The sequence below is a fragment of the Rosa chinensis genome, chromosome 2, assembly GCF_002994745.2.
Source record: "Rosa chinensis cultivar Old Blush chromosome 2, RchiOBHm-V2, whole genome shotgun sequence".
In the NCBI taxonomy this organism is placed as follows: Eukaryota; Viridiplantae; Streptophyta; class Magnoliopsida; order Rosales; family Rosaceae; genus Rosa; species Rosa chinensis.
In genome coordinates, this window is record NC_037089.1 from 39,615,724 (window position 1) to 39,642,531 (window position 26,808).

Below are 26,808 nucleotides of genomic sequence, written 5' to 3' on the forward strand. Positions count from 1 at the left end.
ACCAAAACAAGGATGAAAATAAAAAAATCTGAAAAGATAGAAATAGAAAATTTCTAAATTGAAAAATAAAAAATTCATATAGGGAAATGGCCAATGCGGGGGCCGGGGTATCCCCCATTTGAAAATATCCCCAGATGAGGAATGGGGGCGCGGGTGAAATTTGGGGCAAGGGAATCCCCCGTTTGCCCATTCCTAGGCATGCACGCTTCGAATGAGAGTTCGACTCATATGTTTCTATTAGTTGGAATAATAAAGGGGATGTGTGTCTTGGCCTGTGTATGTTTTTGTCTGTTCTGGTGTTGGGTTTGTATTCTAAAATATTAATATGTGGGTCTCAATGTGGCTTCTGTATTGTAAAACATTAATAAAATTATGAGACTATTACCTAAATAAATAAATAAAGGACTACATTAATGTGGTTTAGTTAATTTCTTCTTGTATCTAAAAGTACTGATGGTAATAAGAAGATATACGTGTTGAAAGAGATTGAGGTGCGTATATTTATGGGTCCTTCTAATGTGTACCACTAAAATGAGGATTAGTTTAAGATTTTTTTGTGAGACTCATTTTTTGATCACATTTGCGCAAATCAACCGTTAGATGTTTTGATATTCATGCGTAGATTATTTATGTAATTTTTTAAACAAACTGAAAATCGTTAAAGCATTCATTATCGTGATTTATCCGTTATGAACATGAATAGTTAATGTTCGACAGATTTGGTTCATCCATTTATTTGATCTAGTTCAGTACCTTAACGATTAGTAATTTGGAAAATAAAAAAATAATTTTTTTTTTGAAGTAATCTACTCCTGCATACATAAACATCTAAAGGTTGATTTATTGTAATGTAGTTGAAAAGTGAGTCTCTCAAACTATTGATTAGAAAGTCCTCAATTATATGCTTGAAATTACAATCTAAAACTTTTGTCATGCATAATTATATGATTATGTAGAACTGTAAAATTGGATCCATGCTTTGTTTTGAACTTGATTTTCTTCAAAACTCATGTAAGCTGATAATATTTGAGTCATGTAGAGTAATCTATGAGGAAGAAGTTTCAATATAGAGTTATTTGTTTCTCTTTTTTCACTCACAGTTACCGTCAAACTAATTGGAATATTACCACCTGAAGTGCTATTTACTGAGGTTGTTCTTGTGTAGAAAGAAGCTGAAGCAAGAAAAATTAGTCACTCAATTTTTACATTTTCGACACTTTGATCACTAACTTTTTAAATATATTACTTTAGTCACTCAACTTTAACTCTATTATTCATTTTAGTCACTTCGTTAATTTTTTTCATTAAAAGAAATTATTTGCCACAATATCAAGAATATTTTCGTTGAACCAATTGTGAAAAATTGAGAAATCTAAATTGGAATGAATAGGAGAAATGATTAAAGTGAGACAAAATGCCAATTCAGTAACTAAAGTGATTGGCAGAGTAATAGTTGAGTGACCAAAATGATATATTTGAAAATTGAGTGACCAAAGTATCGAATGAGTTATAGTTGAGTGATTATTTGTGAAATTGTCTACACGAGTCTTGTTTCTTTGTCTCCAGTCTTGTTGTACGAGTACATTTTAGTTATCTCTCTTTATCATGTCCAAGTATTTTTTTCTTGTTTCTAATGAGAGCTTTTGACGGACGAATCTTTCACCAACAGATGGTAAGTCTCTTTTATTTCATTTATTTTTGTGGGAGGGTTTTACCATTCTTGCTTTAGAGTTTAGATAATCATGAAACGAATCTGACTTTGCATTTGACAACTTCAACTGCAGTGACGGAAATGGTCTTTGGCCTCATCAAGGGAAGCGGGGAGCAAAGATTTTGATAACATTTTGAAAGAGATGTTGTATGAGGTTGACATATAACATTAGCTGGTTCGTATATTAAACTTGCATGTTAGGCCAAATGCTTTAAGAACACTCACAAAATCATAGAAAAAACTAATCAACGTCTTTTTACACACGGTATGAAACAACTGGGTCCGCATATAATTACTCTACCTCACGAGTAAACGATGACAAAAATTGACTGATATGTAGCATACGGGGGTTGCATATAAGGGGTTTAATTCCTTTTACCCCTACTTCTTGGTCCGACTACCTCCCAACCATCTTCTGCTTCAACTGCCTGCTTGGTCTTTGGCTCTACTGCATGAGCCTCTGGTTTGTCCACAATCATGTTAGATGACTCATCTTTATTCATGCTAGGATCAGTATCATCATCGTTCTCATCACTGTCTTCGTCATCGTCCACAACCTGGCATGAGTAAGGAAGAGAATGAAAAGTTTATTGTAATGCAAAAATTTAACATATACTCGATCATTATTCAATTTTATGCACTCTCCTGAACACAATAAATCAAAAACCAATGTCCACAGGCATTTCTTCAACACAAAAATTTGACAAACTCATGGAAGATGGAACTGTCAAAACTCTTAATGCACCGGGTTTTGAATAGAACTTACCTGTTTAACATGAGGAGTAGGAACTCTTCGACTATTGGCTTCCCTTAGGCTTTCAATAGACTTGAAATTGCAATCCGAACATTCCTCATGCATAATCATTATTTTTTCAGCTACCTGTGCAAAATCCGAAGCCAATTAAAAGCTAAGAACACAATAAAGATAAAACAGCCAGTCTAAAATGTCATCCCACATATCTACTGTTCCGGGTTCCCTTGGGCTCTCAATAGAATTAAAATTACTATCTGAACATTCTAAATGCATAACTTATGAATTTTCCACCTACTTGTGCAAAATCTAAAGAAAAAATAAACCATAAAGATACAAACTACAAAATTGCATCCTAGATGTTAACCAGCCTTAAGCTTTCAATAGACTTGAAATACAATCTACACATTCTTCGAGCATTCTTTATGCATGATCATTAACTTTACAGCTAACTTCATAAATCCGCAAAAGAAAGAAAGAACAGAAAAACAATAACACAGAAGCACAAAATTGCATCCCTTATATCCACTAGTCATAATTATTAGCTTTTCAGCTACCTGTGCAGAGAATCAGTTGACTACAGCTGTAGATAGGTTGGGTTAATGCCAGCCATAGTTAACAATAAAAGAGTTTGAGTTTCTAAAGACGATTAATTAACCAAGTACTGAAGGTCAGACATACAGAATACATCTCACAAATCTCCTCAATGGTTACTCATTTTAAGTCAAGTACACTATCTACAGGGCAAGCAGATATTTCTCTGTTTCCCACCAGAAGCATAGCATAATAAAAAAATTTGTAATACAATCTATCAAGATACTATCAGATGTTGCAACATGTCACCTAAGAAAATGGCGTAACAAAACATACCTCCTCAATGCTACCATCCTCTATCACAGTATTGAGAGAACTCATAGCTTCAATGAGTATTTCTTCTAAATCATCTATATAAAGAGGTTCTGAAAAGAATGAACAGATGGCTATCAAAACTATAACACTAATCATTGTAAGAAAATTCACATAATTCATACTAATATCACCGTATCATATTCCTACTGCTAGGCAACCATGTCTCCCCACAGATTAAATACCATCTTTTTCTACAAAGCAAACTTCATCTAATAGAAAAGAAAATAAGTAATATCATAGGGCAGGCACCAATTCAGATCTATGACACCTCATTTCAAACTTTTTAAGTAGGAAAAACAAAAGCCATTGTTCAGACAAAATTGACAACTCATGAGGTAAAGATCCTTACTCATGCAGATAAATTCCCAACTAAGCTTAATTTTTGATCCACAGAAGTACAAAAAAAAAGTTGAACTCTTAACAAATCTAAACACAGCATTGATGTAATAATGCTGTCAAAAAGAACCAGAGACTCGTATTGCTGAACCATATTTCAGCACAAAATTGACAAATCATGTGGTAAATTAAAGATCCTTACTTTTGCAGATAAATACCCAACTGAACTCATATTTGATTATCAGAAGCACAATTCATAACCAAAAAAAGAAAAACTTTATGCTAAAGGACCTGGGTTAAACTCTCAACAAATCTAAACACAGCATAGGTGCAGGCTGACCAAAATTACATACTCGCTTTGCAGTAAGTAGAGGCAAAATACAGAGTATCGATGTAGCATATCTGGGACTTGAGATATTTAGTATGTACATAGTTCCTACTATCTAAATTTTCCTTTCATCATGATGGTGAGTTTTACATCACTATCACAAACACTGAAAAATCATACTTGATACATAGTTTTGATTATTCTTATGTTGCTCCTTCCCTATCTATATATACACTATTTGCAAAGTGGTGTCATGAAAGAAATTCTTTGCATAATGATATAATCAATATGTCCTCAAATCTTTAGACATGTTCTCTTGAATCAAATTCAATATTGATTCTCACCGAGCAAATGGAGAGGAAAGAAGAGGAAGAAAGGACTCCGGACCGAGCAAATGGAGCCAATTCGGTTTGGGCCGGTCCCTCATATGGGTCTAAACGTCCAGGCCCACGTAACCAAACACTTGACCTCAAAAAGGGCGCCTCATCATCGTAAGAAAAGCTAAAACCCAGAGCGAGGGGATATTAGGGTTTAAGAGACGCCATTTCCTTTGTTACTATCAGGGGATTTGCTTACTATCTATCTATCGCCATGTGGGCTCTTCGTCGTCGTGTATCTCTTGCTCTCAGGTATGCATATCTCTCCATCTCGATTCGCTTCTTTGTTGGGGGAATGATGGATTTTTTTTATACTCGATCAAACAAAAAAAGTTCGTTTCTTTTCCTGCTGGGTTTTTGATAAATTTTCAAAGTTTTGTTTTAGAAATCCTAAGTTCAGTGCAGCTCTTGAGAAATGAAAACATGAAGCTGTTTCGATATCTAGTTACAAACAAAAACAAAAGAATTGAATTTATTAAGTGAAGGAGAGAGTGAAGAAAAGTCCATTTGCTTCGGGTCCTTGGCCTTTATATATATATATATATATATATATATATATATATATATATATATATTTGTGGCATATAAACTGATATATTTTATTCCAAAATCATTCCGCTTGTTTTACTATCATTATAGCATTCACTCCTTCTCATGGTTATGAAATAACACCTAGGAAAAGGCACCTTTCTCTCTAACAATACTATTGTAAATGTTTCAATCTCACGCTTCCGAATTTTATTGGTATACACATGTATTAATGTCTGTCCTATTATTGGTTTACACTTTTCCTTTTGTTGCAAATAGTGTGTGAATTCAATTCTTCATCTTTTGGTTCTTTTATGTCTGCCATATTCTTCTATACTTGGTATTATCCTATACTTACTTTTCCTTTTGTTTCCAGGAAGCAAGGGTTTAGCATTGGAACTTCCCATGCTTGTTGTGCTAATTTGGAGCTATCAATTACTTACATACAAGACACGCCTTCTTTCCTCGAGTCCCCTCAATCAGTGTCCTATGGATATCTGCCTTCCAAGAGATTATACTACACAACGGATGTTTTGTCAAACTTCTCTATAGATAGACGCAGCCTTTCTTCACAAGCTGGTACAAAAAGCAGTGGGGAGGAAGATGACTTGGAAGATGGGTTTTCTGAACTTGAAACGCCACCCACTGCTGAGGCAATTCAGGTGAGCAATACAAACGATGAAAATGAAGATGAGTTAATCTCTGGACCAGAAGTCTCTGATGATGAAGAAGACATTGAACCTTCTCAAAATGAGCTGGAGTTATCAGAGACAGAGAGCGATCCAAATGAGAAAAGGTCGCCAAGGAAAAGGGATGTTTCAGCACTTTTCAAAGCCATCTTAGAATTTCCGGGTTTATCTGTTCATAGTGCTCTGGATAAGTGGGTTAAAGAAGGAAATGATTTAAGCAGGGCAGAGATCTCATTGGCCATGCTAAACTTACGCAGACGTCGAATGTTTGGGAGGGCATTGCAGGTGATTTCACATGTTTTTAGATTTATGCTTTGAGTTTTGTGATTTATGCAATTCTCAAGTGTTTTACTTTGGTCTTATCTGTATTTTAGGTATAACTCTGAACTTGTTTATTTATTTATTTTTATATAACTTTTAAACGTAGGTTACTTTTGTAAATAGATGTCCAAATATAGCTTCTATTAAATCTTAGTTGGGGGTGTAGTTTATTTAATTTTTCAATTATAACAATTACTCCAAAAAGATTTTCTCCTTCTGTGAGGGGGCTCGTATTTCTTTGATTTCTGTATGTACTGCAGAGTTGTCTCTGATGGCTTCAGTATTTATTATTTCAAGCTAGGATCATAGAAAGAGAGGCTTGTTGCTTGATCCCTTGCTTGATAGTTTTACTGTTAGCGAACTAGAGTAGGGACCATATGGTGTATGTCTATTCCCAGCATGAAGGTTCATGTGGCTTATGATGAAGAATACAAGCAGATTATTTTAAGTCAGGATTTGGAAAGTAGTTCAAATAAATCTAGGCTTTTATTATTAGGATTATTTCTTTAGGATTCTTTTAAGCATAGGGATATTCCTAGTTATTCTAGAATTATCTTAGCCTCCCTATATATAGAGGCCTTTGTTGTCTTTTGTTTTCAGAGTTGTGAGTTAATAAAAATTGAAAGCTTTTGCTTCTCTCCAGGTTTGTGAGATGCAACCTAACCCTAGGTCTGATGCCTAAGACCTCTAGGTGTGATACCTATAAACCCTACTGGTGTGATGCTAGTAGCCTTATCCTAGAACCTTACGGGTGTGATGATGGTAGTTCTATCCCTTTCTTCTTAACTTTGTTTAGGGGCCTTTGTTATCTTTTGTTTTCAGAGTTGTGAGTTAATAAAATTGAAAGCTTTTGCTTCTCTCCAGGTTTGTGAGATGCAACCTAACCCTAGGTGTGATACCTATAAACCCTACTGGTGTGATGCTAGTAGCCTTATCCTAGAACCTTACGGGTGTGATGATGGTAGTTCCATCCCTTTCTTCTTAACTTTGTTATTCAAAATTCCTTTTCGTCTAAATAATCGACACCCTCAGCAATCAAATCCTAAAGCAAACCCTAGTTCTACAGTTCTTTTGTCTATTGGTCCTGCATCAGCTTAGCTTTGAGATTTCTACATCACATAATCACCATATTCTTTTTGCATCATCTCAGAATGAATGATGCGTATACCATATAATCACCGTATTGCATCATGTTCATGCTCCATAGGTAAGTAAGCATGCTATCCATTGAGTCTTTGGTTTGGGCGGTTTGTGGCCCATGAGTCCTTGCTGCTGTATGTGTTGTAGCTCATGATCAAAAGCTCCTGTTATATGAGTCCTAGCATTTTGATGCAATCACTTAGCTTGTGCGATCCATCCCCAACCTTAATGAATTGAGAATGAAGGAATTACCAAATGAGCTACTCCGCAGGCATGACATATACGCAGTTGAAGCATATAGACCTCCCTCAGGTGGGCACGAACACTATCCTTGATAATATTTACAAGTGTTGGTGAACTCTATCAGTCAAGTTCTTTTGTGTAAGGTGCAAGCACTTGACCTATGGGCTTGATGGGATAGGAGAAGCTAGTTCATTCACTTGACAGCCTCGCCATAAGTGACTGAGTGGGGGACAAAGGCATGATATCAGTCAAGGTGCAAGTACCAAATGAGCCACTCCGCAGGCATGACATAGACATATATGCAGTTGAAGCATAGACCACCCTCAGGTGGGCAGGGACACTTTCCTTGATAATATTTACGAGTGTTACTGAACTTTATCAGTCGAGTGCTTTTGCGTAAGATGCAAGCGCCTGATGTATGGGCATGATGGGATAGGAGAAGCTAGTTCATTCACTTGACAGACTCGTCATAAAAGACTGGGTGGGGAACAAACACATTATATCTAGTTTTTGTGAAGGAAAGCTTTTTATTATGTTACAAAAAATGAATGAAATCTCTAGTTCACATGCAGGGGTGGAGGGGGCGGGAGCAAAAAGTAAAGAACAATTGTACTAGTTTCGATTACTTTTTAGAAGCATTTTTTAATTAATTCTCCACAAGTGCACTAGATGATTATAAGGAATCTACTGCAAGCATTAGTTATAGCTCTAATTAATCAAAATTGATATATTTTTTTGGTCACTATTGAGGAATCGCTTGTTTATAGTTTTTTCATTCTTATAATTGCTTAATTATAGCTAACTAAGAGATTTATAAAATGGTGGAGGTGCCATGGCCACTCCTGGCCCTTGAATGGCTCCGCCACTGTTCTCATGTAATCCTGAATTCTATTTTCTTATATTGAATCTCATTAAAGTTGTTCCATAGCTTTGGAATTGCAATTCATTTCTACTGTAGCAGTTTGTTTTTCAGTAGCACTTCCTTTTCTTGATAAGTTTGGTCAGTCATCATTTACATTATACCAAGGAAATATTTTAAGTGTGCCCTTATCGTATTGATCGTTGCAGCATTGTTATAGCACTTATGTTCCTTTTCTCTTTCCCAACTAGAATAGTTTCTTGTTTTGTAGTCATGACTCATGACACAGATTTACTTCTTTGTTTCTTATTCTTATTGGTTGATGCAACTGCACTAGAAGGTGGGATGAGTAAGCCTGAAACATGATCGTCAATAACACTGACTTTAACTGGACAAAATGGGAATATCATCGAGTTATCGCCTTAACTCCGTTTTTAAAGTGCAGGGTAAATTAAGAGTTGGCCTGGAGTCATGAGTTCTTAGATACTTTAGTAAGTTGTATAGTCTTATGTTAAATAGTGGATCAGTCTGATTTAAACACTTATTGCCCTGGAGTCATGAGTTCTGAGTCTGATTCATAGCAGAATAAGTACTTCCTTTTCAGTTTTGGAATTGGCCACAGATATAACATGTTACTTTCTTGGAACCAGAGTATTCCTGGCACTATAAATGCATATTGCTTTCTTCTGTTTGATTTCCAGTTTTCTAGAAGTATTTTGTGCTGACTTAAATTTTGAAATTCTGTAATGCTCTGTCGATTTGCAGCTCTCAGAGTGGTTGGAAGCACATAAGCAGATCGAATTTACTGAAAGAGATTATGCATCTCGCCTGGACTTAATTTCCAAAATACGTGGCCTCCAGAAGGCAGAGAAGTATGTTGAGATGATCCCACAGTCCTTTAGAGGTGAGGTAATCTACCGAACCCTGTTGGCTAATTGCGTTGCTGCCAACAATTTGAAGAAAGCCGAGGACATTTTCAACAAAATGAAGGATCTAGAATTCCCAGTTACCTCATTTACGTGCAACCAGCTGCTCCTTCTTTACAAAAGGCTTGACAAGAAAAAAATAGCAGATGTCTTGCTTTTTATGGAGAAAGAAAATGTGAAGCCGACTGCCTTCACTTATAAACTATTAATAGATACCAAAGGCCAATCCAATGACATAGCTGGAATGGAACAAGTTTACGAAACAATGAAAACTGAAGGCATTGAACCAGACATTACTGTAAAAGCTATCATGGCTAAGCATTATGCCTCTGGTGGACTGAAAGAAAAAGCTGAGGTTCTTTTGAAGGAGATGGAAGGCGGTAACTTAAAGGAGAACCGCTGGGCTTGCCGAACTTTGCTTCCCCTTTATGCAGAACTGGGTCAGGTTGATGAAGTGGGGAGAGTTTGGAAGGTTTGTGTGTCAAATCCTCGGGTTGAAGAATGCTTGGCTGCAATTGAAGCTTGGGGAAAGTTGAATAAAATTGAAGAAGCAGAGGCGGTTTTTGATAAGATGTTGAAAACATGGAAGAGACTTTCTTCCAGGCAGTATGCTGTGCTTTTGAAGGTGTATACGAACCACAAGATGCTTGCGAAAGGCAAAGATCTTGTTAAGCATATGGCAGATAGCAATTGCGAGATTGGCCCATTAATTTGGGATGCACTTGTAAAACTCTATGTGGAAACTGGAGAGGTTGAAAAGGCTGATTCTATTTTGCAGAAGGCTGCTGGGAAGAACCAGAAGAAGCCAATGTTTAGTTCTTATATGGCTATTATGGATCAATATTCAAGGAGGGGTGATATCCATAACTCAGAAAAGATATTTTATAGGATGAGACAGGTCGGTTACACAGCTCGACTTCGTCAGTTCCAATCTCTTGTCCAGGCCTATATAAATGCCAAGGCTCCAGCCTATGGAATCTGGGAGAGAATGAAGTCAGATAATATCTTTCCCAGCAAAGCTCTGCTTGGGCAGCTGACACAAGTCGATCCATTTAAGAAGACAGCAGTGTCTGATTTGCTTGATTGAGGAATTTGACGGTTATTCTTCAGATCGGGTAATTGAATCTTTTGATCTAGGAGCCACTACCTATAACATTGTAGGCTCACGATATTAGGATTATTATGTTTTGCAACTATCTATTTCAAGTTCAGAGTTTATTTCCCCATGCTGGAGTATTTATCTACCGTATGGCAAAAACTTGGGCATTGTGGGATTTTGATCTTGACTTTCATAGACTTTGTTCATTACCTGTGTTATAGTTGTCGTTGATTCTGATGACTTATTGTTCCTAGTTCCTATATGCCATGTTATCTTATTCTGTGAAAGTTTTAAAAGGTTCTCTTTTTGGTTCCGATATATATATATATATATATTTTTTTTTTTTTTTTCATTCATAGTAACGCAAGGCAGAATGACACAGATACAAAGCCCTAACTAGGGAGGATAGGTGCCATTACATTAAAAAACAATTCCGTTCCTTTATTCAGAAGCCTAGCATAATGACTTAATTCTAAATAGAAGAAATAGCAGACAACATTCCTGGTGCCAATGAGCTCAATTGCAGTACACCAAAGAAAACATTGCAAATGGATATGAAGAATCATACTGTAGGCAAAGACAACACATCTTAAATTTTCTCCTTGCCCTTTGGATTAGGGCTGGGAGGATTACCCGAATAGAGGATCTTCATCACATCATCAGCAGGGATCTTTGAAGTCTTTAGTGGGTTCTTATTACGCGCACCCAGTGGCCTGCCTCTTTTCTTCTTTGACTTTGGGACACCTGACAGTACAGATGCATGCTTTGAGACAAAGATTCCACCTTGGGCTTCCCTTAACCCTACAGCCTTAGCAGTAAACCTTATTGGCATTTTCAGCTTCTTAATGGGAAAATCATCATCCAGTGGGTTCATGCTCCTTTCAAAACCATTTGGTTTCATTTTTTTAGGAGACACACGAGGGGGTGTAGGTCTTCCCCGTTTGTCGACCCTAGTGACCTCCTTTGTGGGTTCCACATCCTGTTCCTCCAAAGCCACAACCACATCCTGCATCACATTTCCACTTTCAACGAAGGGGGTGGTAGTGTTCACCTCCCTCTTCTGTTTTGATTCCGGCACAGTCTCTACATCACCAACCTGCTTTTCCACGTCCAGAGTCTCGCTTGCTGCAGGAGGGATACCAGTAAGTACTGTCCTCACCAGCACCGATTCTACACTTGCAGTAGCACATGGTTGACTGATGTCATTCTTCTCAGGTAGGGGAGTGGTGTCTTTGCTTACCAAGTTTGCTTCCTCCCCATTAGCCGCATTTAAGTTAGATTAAATGCGGTGAAACTAATCTTATGTTTGTTGATGATTGTCTTACTTTTACAAAGGCCTCACATTCTGCTGTAAAGAACATTCTTAATACCTTGAATATATATATATATATATATATATATATATATTTTTTTTTTTTTAGGCTTCTGGCCAGCAAATAAACTAGCACAAATCTACTATTTACTTCTCTGCTAATATTTTTGCTTCTATCAAAAGAGACATTGCTAGTTGTCTTGGTACTCATCATAAGACCTCAATTGGTAAGTACCTGGGAGTTCATAACATTGTTTGTTGGAAAGATCCTCTTAATAATGATCTTATTGTTAAGATACAAAAGAAGCTTGATGGTTGGAAATCAAATACCCTGTCAAGAGGTGGTAAGTTAACCTTAGTGAAATCTAATCTTTCTGGAATGCCAAACAACATTCTTTCTTGTATAAATGCCCTTAACGACGTCTTACTAACATATTGGATAAAGAATGTAGAATTTTTTTTCTAGGGGGAAGTCCCATCCAAATATTGCTTGGAGGCAATCTTGTTTACCAACGTCTAAAGAAGGTTTAAGGATTAGACCGGCTGATAATTTTAATAAAGCTGCCCTAGCTAAGCTAGATTAAAATTTTTTAACCCAACTCTGAGAATTGGTGGGTTCCATCAGTAACAAAAAACTACCTAAAGAATAGTCACCTTTTGACTATTCCGGAGAAAGCTTCTGAAAGGACCCGCCATGGATTTTACCCTGAAATCAGAAGTGACTTTGCATGGCCTACATGAGAAGATATTCTACCAAAAATTTGGCGGAATTTTCCTTAAAAGTGGACTACCCAAAACTTGTAAAAATATTCTAACACTTCTTAATTATCATAAACATCCGTATCTCCTAGAGCCTACCTGCTCTCCACAATTCACTCCCAACTCCCCAACAATTTCAATAAATTTAACTCTACTCAACAAAGTTATACAAATGTTGGTAATCAAAGCAATCTAATTGAAATATTGAAATAAGGTACGAGTAATTTAAATGGGTAACCTAAAGTAAAGATGAAGATGTTGGATACTATGCCTCCACTCATTCGCACGCTCGACCTCAACCTATCTGCAGAATGGGCACGTAAAACAGAAAAGCCCACGGAAAAAGCATTTGAAAACCGTTAGAGTGAGTAGTGGATGAAAAATAAATGATTTCAACGGAAATAAAATAAAATAAAACTATTGCTTTCCCGTTTAACTTTCATATATAAACCAAGCATGCCGTATAAGTTCAAGAAAAATACATTTAAATGCTAACTGAAATGAGCATCTCAAAAATAGTGCAGAACTCGTGAAAATACTCTTAATCATTCTCTGGTACTAAAATCTCAACTCATTTTGTAAATCATCTCGAAAACCATCTCAAAATCTCATTAAAATAGTCATATGATAAAATATCTCAAAATCATTCATAAATCTCATAAATATACTGATATCTCAAATTTAGAAATCTCAGAATATCTCATTTTAAATACTCTCATGATAACATAGGCGATGACTAGAGGGAATTGCTAACTAGTCATCTCATGCCACCTGGAGGGTATTGCAGACCAGGGACACATCGGAGGTACTGCCGACCAAAATACAAGGAGGCGATGACTAGAGGGTATTGCCATAGTTAGTAAAAAACGGTAGGGGTGGGAAAAAAACCGATTTGGACTAAAAAACTGGCCGAACCGGACCGAAATTCAGGTTCGGTAACCGAACCGCTTGCAAAAAACACTTAAAACTGCATTTACCAAACCGGACCGGATTTTTCCAGTTCGGACCCAATTTTGTGATTCAAACCGACCGGAAGAAACCGAACTGCCTGAATTAAAAATATATGTATATTTTTTAATGTGCTGTCGAATTTTTATTGGGTAAGGCTTATTTCACGTGCACCTTACCACACACGATCTTAACACCTATTATAATACTAACAACCCTAGTAGCTTCTCTAATTTTCTCACCCCTGCCGTCTCTCACTGATACGCCTAAAAGCAAGCATATAATTTAACCCTAAAAATATCATCGTTAGTATACGGTAAATAGGGATCGTTCTAATCCGGGGATTGATGGTCCACCTGTCATTGTAAAACAATTAAAGAATTAATAAAAATACAAAGTATAATATTTACAAAAATATACAAAGGATACATACAAGAATAACGAAATAAGGGTGGGTTTTAACATTAGGGTTTCGAAAATTAAAATAAATAAAATAAAGAAAATATAAGAACACAAGTACAAGAATGAAATGTAAGAAACTAAAATAAAAACCAATTCCATGTAATCAAATTCGAATCAAACCCTATAATTGATCATCTAAGTCATGAGAAAGAAGTTGATCATGTGAAACATTCGACGCAAATGATTTCCCATATTTTACTTTCCTTTACTAATTAACCTAAGTGAAAGCACCTAGATCAATCCTATTAAACATGCAATCATAGTCTAGAAAGCTAGCTAATCAAAACATGTTCAACACATGAAGCATAGAGAAAGGTTATTAACTTAAGTGCACAACCTAGTTATGAATAAGTTCACCTATTTACAATCCTCTTCAATTGAATTCGACTTTTGTCCAAAGCCTTTACTACTTGTGATTTAGGTTCAAAAAACTATTAGGTGAATCGTTTACCTAAATCTAGCACTAATTACACGCAAATCCTATAAGTGTCGACCTAAATAAGATAAACATATAAAGTTTTCTGTAAAGAAAATTCAATTGAACAAACTCACATAAGCAACTTAGAATCACAATCATAGAATTCTAAAACTTTATTTAAACATAGAAATTAGGCTTAAACTTTGCCCTAAACGTTATTGTTAACTAGAAACAAATTCATACGAAATCAAAAGATTACAAGGAAAAAGAATGAATTACACCGTGAGTGGAGATGGAGATGGAGAGCTTGATGGTTAGATCTTGAATCTTGGAAGCAAGCCTTCAAGGTGGATGATGGAGGATATGATCTTCACGGCTCCTTCCTCTTCTTCCTCTCCTTGCTTGAAAATGCAGAACTTTGCAACTAGAGAATGGAGAGAGAGAGAGAGAGAGAGAGAGAGAGAGAGAGAGAGAGAGCTTATGACATTATGGAGGATTTTTCTGAATGAAAGCGTGTGTTGAAACGTCAAGCATAGGGGGTTTATATAGGGGGACGACCAAGCTTCATGATCCTTCCTTTAATTTCCCAAGGAATTAATCTGATTATGCCACACAGCTTCACCAATCACGTAGCGCCACGTCAGCTCTGTTGTGTCATCTAACCAATTAACTCCAAAATCAATCCCTAATATTTTGTTGCTGATTTTCCCATGATTAATATGATTTTATTCACAATTTTCGGCCAAATATCTAGGCATGAACCTAGACAATGTATCTGGATGCATTTTGGACCTTTTCTCCCTTAAATCTCTCCATGGCTTTATCCTTAATGTCCTCCCCTTGATTTTCTCTTGATTTTCACATTAAAATTGCAGATTTTAATTCCTTAATTTCGGCCAACATATCTTGAGGGAATTGAGGAATGAATCTGGACTTGTTTTGAGTCTTTTCTTGTTGCACAATCCCATGAAACTCTCCCAAGATTTTCTCAACATAATCTCCTTGATTTCTTCTTGATTTTTCACATTATCTCAATCATTTCCCATGCAAAAATCAGATTTAATCTCCCATAATATCTCCCACGTCATCTTCAAGCCATGTGGATGCCTTCAGGTTTCCTAGCCTCATCAGGATTCCTGTGTTGACTCGGATTCCTAGTCGGACCAGGAAAATTCTATTTCTTCATTTCAGCTCATTTCTACATCCCTTGTGCCTTGCCTTTGTCATCTCCAATGTCTCACATCCTTCATGTGTCTTTAAGCTCTTTTCCTTGTCATTTATTCCAATGTACCTAGAAAATAGAAACTAAATTAAAAATGATTAAGTAAAGGAAATAACTAAGAAAAATATGAGGAAATAATTATTAAAATGTCGCATAAAAATGCTCCTATCACTCACCCTCTTCTCTCTCACATCTCAACCCTCTCTCACCCTCTTCTCTCTCACGTCTCAGCCCTCTCTCATTCTCTCTCACTTCTCAGCCCTCTCATTCTCTCTCACTTCTCAGCCCTCTCTCACCGTCTGCATACCAAAATCAAGCCATCAACATGAGGTCCACCGCATCATCAGATCCATCCACCGCGTCACAGCAGTTGCGCTTCTATCTTTCTCTCTATCACCGTCTTCAACCCTTGCATATCTTTTCTATTTGGGTTTATATAATATGTGCTTCAAATTATGGCTTATGATTTTTGAATTATGTGTTGTAGGATATGGAATCATATCAGATCTAGAGGGGTTGAGATGAAGTCGGGAATTTGTTTTGTGATACTATTTGGGAATTGAGAATCTATGTTTACAGCGTTGATATTTTGTTGTTGTTATTATTGTGTTTTTCTTAAGAACTTTGGCACTCCGCAATTGATATGATTTGTTAATTCTACCAGATTTGCAAATGATCTATTGTTTGTAATCTTGTAATCTGCAAATCTGGGCTATTACTTGACTTCTTCTTGGTCTCACATTCTCACGATCAGTTTATGAATTTCACTTTGAAACAAAAAAAGGATATAAAAGAACAAATAAAGCTTAGAAAATTGGTTAGTTATTTGTTAGATTTTTTAATTTTTTGCTATATAAGAAATTGGGCTTGAAATTGGGTTGATCTGTATATAAAATATAAGTTAAAAAGTAGATAGTAAAGGCAATTGAAAATGGACATTTGCTAAAAAAAAAAGGCCCATTAAACTGACCCGAACCGAAATGGGCCAACCCGAAAATTCGGCCAACCGAATATTCAGCCCAATCATTTTTAAGTCGGTTGTCGGTTTGAGCTTTGGGCCTAACCGACTGTTTCGGGTCGGAGTCGGTTTGGGCTTGAAACCGACCCGCCCCGACATATGCCCACCCCTAAAAAACAGGACGTGTATAGTATGTGAAAAATATGTACGTGTATTATTCGGATATTTTAATAGTTTGTTGAAAAGTTCGGCAAAATATTTTCAATTAATTAAATAATTAAAATTTTTAATTAAAAATATTAATTTGTATTCATTTTGGTTCAATAATATGTGTAAAATACGGAAAAAACGTAAAAATCGTGTATAGTACGTGTATAAAACTTTTGGCTTCAAAAATACGGGAAATTTAACGAGTCCCTTTAAAAAATACGAAGTACGGAAGTATTTTTTTAAAAAACTTAAGTACGTGTTTTATTCGCATATAATACGAAAAATTACTAACTACGAGTATTACCTACTAACCATTTCATGTCATCTGGAGGGTACTGCCACCAAACGACTCATCGGAGGGTACCGCCGACCAGAATAGATAGTTAGAGGGTACTGCAGACTAACTATCTCATGCCATCTAGAAAGTAATGTTGACCATATGATGCATCAAAGGGTAATGCTGACCGAAATATATATTATGGAGGGTACTGCTGACCAGAATATTATTCGGAGGGTACTACTGACCAGACTATTACCTAGAGGGTACTACCGAGTACCGACCAAGTATGGCATGCATGTGCTAACACAATCATCATCATTCATATTTACCTCCTCAAATAAATTAAACTACTTATTTATAATATTTAAATCTCAAAGAAAATCTCAATAACTCAATAATTCTCATAATATTTTCTTAACTCAACTACTTTCCGAAAACCATTTTTCAATAACTCAAATAATCTATAGAATCTCCAAGATTTAGTCATACGCATACATGATTCATAAATGTCTCAAGAAATCATAATTTAAAAAACTCAATAATTAAAGAAAGCTCTTCGAAACAAAAATCACTAAGAATTTCATAAATTACTAATAAATTGGCAAAAGCATAACTCAAGAAATCTCGATAAATTATTTATAAATCGTAAAATTAATGTGATAAATTAATATTCAGAAAATAATATTGCATGCATAATTTAATTTAAAAATAACTCACAGAATTGCGGCTATAACAGCCGTCCGATAAATTCCTCCTTAAGCTTGGTCTACACATTGTCCTGAACAAATTGATAATCATAAATAATTCTTTTTGAAAATAAAAAATAAATTGACGATGATAAAATCGAAACTCCAAAAATGAAAATTAGTCGAAAGCTTGAAATCATATCGGAACAAGCTTAAACGTCATAAGTTATGTTGACTCGATAATTATAACAACCTATCGAAACCTGAATTTTTGAAACTTCGGAAATTCCTATCGATCCCAAAGTTCGTCATATGGCTACCAAACTATATCCACATGTCTATAACATTATGATATACCTGAATCACCAAATTAGAAGCCCTAAAGTGGCCGGACGCACCCGTACGCGCTGCCACAAGCTGCTGTGCGTGGCCCCATGCCCCGACACCTCCAACACCTCCAACACCTCCAACACCAAATTGGGCAGCAAGGCCTATATCAATTTCTTCCTCTCAACATCTCCAACAACTTTCTCAGCTATGACAACGATCAATTTCAAGTCTAGATTTTCCAATCTTCAATTCATCATTCTCCAAGCGAATTGGAATTGGTGGCTAGTTGGGTTTGAACCATGGAGAGATGGCTTCAAAGCCCTAGTAATTTTGTCTGAAACTATGGCTGGAGATGGAAGTTTTGACAGGGTTCAGAAACGAGTCGGCCAACGAGTTTTTCAGTTGCTCCACCTTCCACTGCCGAATTCATTGTACACCGCCGCCACAGAGAGGAAGAAGAGGTCGACGTGGTTCTGATGGAACAGATTTCATGGCCTGAGGTGGCGAAAATAGGCGCCGGTGAGGCCGAGAAGCAGGTTCGACGCCAATTTGCCTATTTCTGGGTTTGGGGGTTTCTATTTTCAGGAACTTCTGTAGAGGTGGTTTCCAAAACAAGAAGCTACTATTTATAGTATCAGGGTTCCCCCTAATTACAAAAATGTCACTAACATAAATCCTTAATAACTTCTTCGTTACAACTTTCATTTTAAAGTGTTTTTTCACATGCTCGATTTAACGCCCTCTACAAATTTCCAGAAGAAGTTTTCTCGTAAAGTGAATGAATTAAAAAGTCAACTTTTGGAAGCCCATAAAAGTATTGAAACGAAGTTAAAAGTGAAGATGACTATCGAACTTTTGGGTACGGGGTGCAACAACTTTGCATTCTTTAGCTGAGCAGGGCATCTCAGATGCTAAAGACTTACTATATGAAGTTCTTAGATGGACTGTTGGTGATGGTCATTCTATTCTTTTTTGGTTCGTCAATTGGGTTATGCCTTTTCCTTTATTTTCATTTATTTCGACTATAACAGTAGATAAATCAATTAAAACAAGGTATGAAGCTCTATCGATCTCCTCTGTTATTCACTTATCACTACTTCTTCCTGCTCTGTTTTTCCCAATGGGGTTTCCTCAAAGAAACCCCAGATCTCCTTTTGCCGAATGTCGATTCTGTTTTCTACCACTGGTTGTGAGTTGGGCTTTTGTGTATGAGTTGAGGTTTTGGCCGGGGGGGGGGGGGGGGGGGGTGGGAGAGAGAGAGAGAGAGATTCCATGTTAGCTGAGGATCTTGATTCTTGATCATGGATTCATTGACAGGACCCTCCCCGGATTTCACCTTGAAATCCAAAGAGGCCCTGCGGGCCCACCTCAGAAGAAATTCTACCAAAAATTTGGCAGAACTCCCTCTAAAAGTGGACTACCCAAAAACCTGTAGAAAGACATTTACACTTCTAAAATAATGCACCCTTAATCTTCTGGAGCCACCTTGCTCCCCGTATCACAACATCTCCCATTTCACAAACAATTCTGAACTTACGAATATTAATATCCTGGGTTATCAGAGCAATCTAATATACCGGCGTACAAGATGATAAAATATAAGATAAAGGAGCGATACTTTTATAATGCGGAAGCTAAACTGCCCTGCAAACTGGGCATTTGAAACCTAAGGGCCCAGGGGAAAACATTTAAAATCCGTTAGAGTGAGTGGACGAAAAATAAATAATTTCGAATGAATAAGTAAAACTTAATGTTTTCCCAAGTTATTCTCTAAAACCTCGCATGCAGTAATAATATTGGAAATACTTTTAATCATCATTTTTACTGCAATCTTAATCACGTAAAAATAGAACATCTTGCAATTTCTTAAAAGCTCATCCTCAATCTTTATAAAAATATCATTTTCAAGAGGCTCGTTTGATGACTAGGAAGGACTGCTGTCTAGTCATCTCATGCCATCTAGGAGGGACTGCCACCCAGATGAGGCATCGGAAGGGACTGCCAAACAGAATAGGAGGCGGTGGGTAGAAGGGACTGCCAACTAGCCACAGGTAGTTAGAAGGGACTGGCAACTAACTACCTCATATCATCTGGAAGGGACTGCCAACCAGGTGGGGCATTGGAAGGGACTGCCAACCGGGATTAGTCTGGAAGGGACTGCCAACCGGGATTAGTCTGGAAGGGACTGCCAACCAGACTATTACCTAGAAGGGACTGCCAACTAGGTAATATACGCATGCGCCGAAGATAACCTCCTCAATAAACTGAATAGCCTCCTCAATAAACTGGAAACAACCTCTTTCAATTACTTGCTTTCGGAAAGAAACTCTCTGTTACTTCAATAAAACATTAAAAATTCACCGAAAGCATAACGCAGGACTATCTCGCTAACTCAAATCTCAATATCTCAATAAATCCTCGAAAGCATAAATCAAATACTCTGTAAATCAATAAATGCTTTCGGAAAGAAATCTCAATCTAACTCAAGGCTGATAAGTGCAGAGCTCAAAACTCAATAAATCTCGATAATTCAATCATGCTCAAATATTTGCTAAATCCTTCGTACTCGTATATCATCATAAAAACTGATATTCGAAATCAATAATTCTCATAATATTTTCTGAATCATTCACTTCCCGAAAATCATTTCTCAACTCAATAACTCATAAATAATTAGCTTGAAAATCTATTGAAATCCCTCGGGAAGGAAATCCACTAAAAATCCCGTAACTCATAGAGCATAATAAATCTCAAGAAATCAAGCTCATAAAATCATAATACTCAATAATTCAAATAATAAATTAAACCTCAATCGGAAAATAATAATAGACTGCATGCACATTTAATTTAAAATAAATGTCCACTCACTGTACTATTTAGGCGACCACACAAACGGTTATTAGTGCGGCTGAAATAGCCTCACAATTTAACCCTGCAAAATGTAGTTGTCAGTATAGGATAAGCAGGGATCGTTCAGTCCGGGGATTGTTGGGTACACCTACACAAAAAGGTCAATTAACAAATAAAAGAATAAAATGGGGGTTTTTGAATTTGGTTTCTGATAGGAGCATAAAATGCGATGTTTATAATGTTTAAACCCTATATTTTGCTAAGTTATTTCCTTTATCTTGATCAATTTAACTTAGTTAGTGTTTTACAGGTGAAAATGGAGTCTCAAGGTCCAAAAATGATTAAGGAAGCACAAAGGGCGCAGAAATGGAAAGAAATGAAGAAATGGAAGTTCTCCCAGTTTGACTAGGAAAAGGAATCCTAGTTGGAGTGGGAATCAGAAGCTGACTTGGATTCAAACTCTTAAAGTCGCCGAAATTAGAAGTTCTACTTGGACAAGGAAACCCATTCCTACTCAGATAAGGAATCCTAGTGTGATAAGGAGTCCCTGTTGGATAAGGATTACTCAAGAAGGTTCCGGAAGAGTGTAGAAGAATCACAGAAAAGAAGTTTGTATTCAACTAGGAAACCTACTTGCATATGGAGTTCTACTCATACTAGGAGACCTATGGAAGCTAGGAGAAGTCTATGGAACGTGCAAGAAGTATCTAGAAGTCTCAAGAAGGTCATATGCCGTGCACATGGAAGAGGAAGTCTCAAAGAATTCGAATTACAAAGCAATGTGGAATTTGGACTTCTTGTTGAGTAAGGATTGAATTGCCGTGATAATCTTGAAGATTCTTGAAGTTTCTACTTCAGAATAGGCGTGGAAGACATGTGAGAGGCATGTGATGCAAAGGAAAACCGAATTGGACTCAACTTGTGCTTTAAAAGTCAAATCCATTACAGATTCGGAAATCTGCCTGTGCAGATCAGTCAACTTCAACGGAGTGCCAAAAATAACTCAGAGCTCAGAAAATTATGATCTTTATATGGTTGGAAAGCTACGGATGTATAGTTTCCAGATATTTTTACGGTTCATCAATAGTTATTTTCTAGAGAAAGTTATGGCTGTTTTAGTGGACTGAGGTCAATCCTGCCGGAAATCTGTTTTGTGTCAAAGAAGTCCTAAATCGACACGAACTAAGAGAAACTAAGTATAAACGAATTGGGAGTGCCTTGGGACGTCCTCCTATAAATACCTTTTGTATTAGACGTTTCAAGGTGAACACTTTTCTCCACAATTTCGATTCTCACTTGTTTGCTCTCTAGTTTCAGGTTTTCACAATCTTCAAGGAGCAAAGCCGTGCCATCACCCTCCACCACCGTGATCTTCACTTGTTGCTGTGCTAAGGAGCTGCTTTGGACCTTGGGACGTGATTAAGGGTTGTTCATATGCTCTACCATACATTAACTCACGATTTTGTGTAATTGTTAGATGGAATTTCTGCTTTGGATTTTCTATGTGTAAACCGAATCTTTTGAGTATGCAAAACTATTTTCGAATGCAATTTTGATGTTTTATTCAATGATTGATGTTTTTATGTGTCCTTTGTCTTGATTGATTGCCGAATGCATGGATTGATGATCTGATTTTGTGCTTCATTACATGGAACGTTCTTGTGGTTGCAAACATAGGAAGACTTGCATGTAATTTGCTAGTAATTAGGTTTGATGCTTGGTGAAACCTAATTCAAATAAGTAGTAAAGGCTTGCTTTGAGTCGAAATCAGATTATGCATGTGATGATAAGTTTTGACACGCTTGGATTTGCATGTCTATTGATTCTTTCTTGAACTTAATGATTTGAAAACGGGATTTTTCAACATAGTTGCTTGGAGTGTGTGATATCGAACTTTTCAAAATAAAATTGATTTGGTGCTATGCTATTTCGATTTGACTTAAGAAAGAAAGTTAAAAGGGGACAATGGTTGCTTTGATCTTTGTGTTCTTGGTTGATAGCTTTCCATGGTAATTAAAAGAAAGATTAAGGGATGCATGAAAATATTGATTCTTGAATGGTTCTTGATAAGTTGTTCTTCGAAAATTCTTCTTTTCCCACCTTTGTATAGAAACGATTTTTATTCTTTTATTTATTTTCTGAAAATTTATACTTTAATCTTTAAAACCCCCCTATCTTTTATGTTTTGTGTTCTTGTATATTTGTAAATAAATAAAATCGATTTAGGTTTTTAGTATGCATGTAAATTGTGAATAACTTGTTAATAATCTGAAAATATATTTTAATTCCGTGAATAGTGTTTTCATGAATAGTAATATGTGTTTGTGTTATACATGAATTTGTGTAGTTAGAATTTAACTAGAATTTGTTGTTTGTATTTATGTTGGATATGGATTTCTAATTTAATTCTAACTAAACTTGTATATGTTTTAGTAATTTTCTTATGATATGTATATTCTTTTCTTTAATTAGTTTCTCACATGTTAGCACCCTCAATCCCCGGCTTGAACGATTCCTGCTTATTCTATACTAACGATGATTCTTTTCAGAGTTTAAATTGGCGATTGCTTTTGCACGTATCAGTTTCTAATCTACTTAAAATAAAAACAAAACAAATAAAACTATATACAATGATCGACTTCCCTAATCTAGACCAATACCACTCGGAAATTACTGAGTGTAAAACCAGAAAATCCATTTCAACATGCTACAAAAATGTGCCCATCTTAAATGCCTAGCTAAGAGCTCAAATGAAAAGCTTCAGCGGATCAATCCATTTATCTGATTCGTTCTAATGAAGGCTTGGATCGGAAAAGTCCTTACCAAGCCTAATACTACTAATTTTTGAAAACACTCAGCGTAATTCTCTTAACTAGTAGTATTATCTAACCCTCGAATCAACTCACACGTGCAAATTAACCATTACACATAGAATTTAACACGTAATTTCCAGAATCATTTAATCATTAAAGCATGATTTTTACCACCTGTTAAAACTAATTACTACTTGTTTAACTCAGCATCTTAACAAATAACAATTACTTTTGGCAATTTAAGCAAACACACAAGAACTCTCACCGTTATTCTAGCATGCAAACTTATGAACCTAACTCTGAAAATTACCTAAACACGTAAAAGGGCATAAGATTGTAACATGCACCATAAAAGAATTCTCGAAATTAACTCAATAATAAACTGAAAATCTCAAAAATATTAATAAAAATATTATGAAAATATCATGTCTCCAATTACACAACTCGCAAATTGAAACAAACAAAACCGAAACAAAAATTATAAGTAGAGTCATAGTTACACTTTGAAGCTTTTCTCAGCGGCTTAGCAACAAGGTGATGAACTTGTCTCTACTATGGTGGTGGAGCGTCCTTGACGCAGCGCCTAAGAGCTTCGTAGATTGATGGATGGATGGTGGTCACGGTCTTGTAGGTGATGAAAGTTTAAGGAGTGAATTGGGCAGAGTTGGAATGGTTTTTGGCCAGGAAGTGATAGGCAATGAATTATCTTGGCTGGGAAGTGATGCAAATTCAGTTCTGGACGTTGCCTATTTATAGGGGAGCATTGGTTGGCTTTCCCAGCTGAAACGTCTCCTTTATGGCCTTAACTCCTCTCATAATGGGGCAATTCTTTTAATTTTCGAGCTGAAATGTCTTTCTCTTTTTTATTTTCCAGCTGAAACATCTTTCTCTTTTATTCCTCAACTGAAAACGTCTTTTCTCCTTTATTCCCCAACTGAAAACGTCTTTCTCTTATTTATTTTCCAGCTGAAACGTCTTTCTCTTTTATTCCTCAACTAAAAACGTCTTTTCTCCTTTATTTCCCTTCTTCATTGCTTGGTCAAATATCTTAATGCTTTATTTTATGACTCCATCATTGCTGTTTCCAAGAGTTCCACCAGGCAACGTTTCCTACAACAAGCAGGAGAATATCAGAATTTTCTAGAGAAAATAAAGGGAATTAAAATGTAAAAACCGCAAAACCAATTGACAATTAGGAATCCTGATCCAGCTAGGATTTTTCATGAATTTTACTTTTTTCGCCTATTTCACTCCAAACACTCAACAAGACTCTGAAAATGACTTACTGACTCAAAACACTGAACTTAAGGGAGAAACAAGGCTAAAATGGGGGCACATATTCAATAATATCATCACACTTTTTGGTCCTATAAGTTATCTTCGTCGAGCAGTAGCTCGGTACGTCGTCCTGTACACAATTATAATTCGTGAATAACAATCCGGAAATTAAATACTATTCCCACATCATATCCTCATAAATCACCTATCCACTTCTTCTTGGATTCAATCCAAACTTTACCACTATTACCAATTCATCGATTAAGTATTCCAAAGCGGAAACAAGGGAAAATATGAAGGTCGGATTCCCATAATCGACACCCGTCTCACTAAACTTCATAAATTCCTAATCCATAACAAATCACTCCAAAATCCACCAAAATCACATTTACAAACTCTACAACAAATATAGGATTTAACTAGCTTAAAAAAAAAAAAAAAATCACTGTTCATACACCGCACTATTCACCGTCGCACTATTCATGCGGAGACACTGTTCATGCGGCGGCCAATTCCTCCTCCGGCCACCAAATTTCATCCACAGCATCATCTCAACATTTCCAATAACTTTCTCAACTGTGACAGAGTCAGAAAATACCTTGAAGTGGCCGAACAATTAAGCACTCCAAAGTGTAGTGAAATTTTCCAATTATGTTTTCTTCCTCCATGCTTCGATCTGGGTTATGAAACTTGGCGAGCATGAAGAGTGGCTCAAGGCGCTTCTAATGGACCTGAGTTTATGACCGGAGGTGGCCGGAAATCGGCGTTGACCAATTCGCTACGGTAAAAATGTTGGCTTCGATCTCCACATTTCCGCCCAAATCGCCGTAAACAACTCCCACATGCGTGTTAAGGAGGAGGAGACGAATCTATCAATGCTCACAACTCGCCATTTGGTGGCGTAGAGGTGGTGGAAGAGAGAATTGCAGAAGAGAGAAAGAGAGAGTTGCAGAAGAGAGACAGAGAGAGCACGGGGGAAGGAGAGAGAAAAGAAAGAAAAGTTACCCGGCCACAGTAACTTTTCAAATTTATACCAATCTACCATAAACAGTAACTTTCATATTTCGCTTATAACTTTGCATACGAACTCCGATTTTTACGTACCACATATGCACGCGCACGGTTTAACGTCCTCTACAACTTTCATGAAGAACATTTTCTCAAATTTTGACGCGAATAAAAAGCCAACTTTTAGGGCCCCCTAAAATATCGAAACGGAGCCAGAAAGTAAATGTAAATGTCGTTTACCCATCGAACGACTAGTAAACTGGTAAATTTAGGTTCGGGACGTTACATTCATGGTCGGTGAGTCGGTCACTCGGTGGATAGCCGCCTCATAGGCTAATCCGCTAATAGGCTATGATGAATTGATGATTCATAAATGTATTTTTAGTTAGAATTACCGACTGATGTAGTGATATCTTTGTTGATCATGGTCTGATGGTCGGTGGATAGGTGAGGCTATGAATCTATGATGATTCATGATTGTATAAATTATTGGCTAAAAAAAAAAAATTATTGTGCCCTTCTAATTAGCCTAGACAGGAATTGGATCCTAGTTCTGCCACTGGTTGGATGGGGAACTCTACTGCACCCATGTCGTTGAACTGGTTTTATACTGTAATAGAAGCTAGCCTCCAAATGCTGCAGCCTTGGTGAGGCTTCTTAACAAAGTTTAACGTCGTGATTTTTCGGGTATGTTCGGTAGCATGAACTGCAAGAATTGGCAATGGAAGAATTGGCAATGGAAGAATTGCCTCATTGACTAGGCTGGAGCATACAATGGTTGATAAAGGTACCCAACTATCATTCTTCAGGTGGTGGCCTCGTACGACAAGTAGATAATGCACGTATTCTTTGTTACACGGGAATCTATCAATGACATCAATGTGTTAGGCCCAAACCGGGAAACTTGGGTTTCGACTATGCCTTTAGGCCCAAAATGGGCTACCGTCCTTTTAGTTTGGTTGTCTGTTTACTTTAATTTATTTTATCTTTTTCTATTACTATCTTTTGCATGTGAAAATTAATTTTTCAGCGGTACATGTTCTTAGAAGAAAAGATT

At 36.6% G+C, this 26,808-nt stretch overlaps 2 protein-coding genes across 2 annotated transcripts; one reads left to right on the forward strand and one right to left on the reverse strand.

The window, feature by feature from the left end:
* Window positions 1–1,895: 1,895 nt before the first annotated feature.
* Window positions 1,896–3,806, reverse strand: LOC112186969 (pre-rRNA-processing protein TSR2 homolog). Its single transcript, XM_024325553.2, has 3 exons — window positions 3,333–3,806; window positions 2,478–2,591; window positions 1,896–2,268 (listed from the first exon to the last, which is right to left on the reverse strand). The coding sequence occupies exons 1-3, from the start codon at window positions 3,489–3,491 to the stop codon at window positions 2,077–2,079; spliced, it is 465 nt and encodes a 154-aa protein (XP_024181321.1). The 5' UTR covers window positions 3,492–3,806; the 3' UTR covers window positions 1,896–2,076.
* Window positions 3,807–4,509: 703 nt separating this feature from the next.
* LOC112186970 (pentatricopeptide repeat-containing protein At1g80270, mitochondrial) lies at window positions 4,510–10,457 on the forward strand. Its single transcript, XM_024325554.2, has 3 exons — window positions 4,510–4,664; window positions 5,317–5,914; window positions 8,958–10,457. Exons 1-3 carry the CDS (start codon window positions 4,627–4,629, stop codon window positions 10,203–10,205), a joined length of 1,884 nt encoding a protein of 627 aa, XP_024181322.1. The 5' UTR covers window positions 4,510–4,626; the 3' UTR covers window positions 10,206–10,457.
* Window positions 10,458–26,808: the final 16,351 nt, after the last annotated feature.

Coding starts and splice junctions, on each gene's coding strand:
- LOC112186969 (XM_024325553.2), bottom strand. CDS start 3,491: ATGAATTATGTGAATTTTCTTACAATGATTAGTGTTATAGTTTTGATA. Junction 2,592..3,332: donor AGGATGGTAGCATTGAGGAG/GTATGTTTTGTT, acceptor GATTTTGCACAG/GTAGCTGAAAAAATAATGAT. Junction 2,269..2,477: donor CTACTCCTCATGTTAAACAG/GTAAGTTCTATT, acceptor TACTCATGCCAG/GTTGTGGACGATGACGAAGA.
- LOC112186970 (XM_024325554.2), top strand. CDS start 4,627: ATGTGGGCTCTTCGTCGTCGTGTATCTCTTGCTCTCAG. Junction 4,665..5,316: donor CGTGTATCTCTTGCTCTCAG/GTATGCATATCT, acceptor TTTTGTTTCCAG/GAAGCAAGGGTTTAGCATTG. Junction 5,915..8,957: donor TGTTTGGGAGGGCATTGCAG/GTGATTTCACAT, acceptor GTCGATTTGCAG/CTCTCAGAGTGGTTGGAAGC.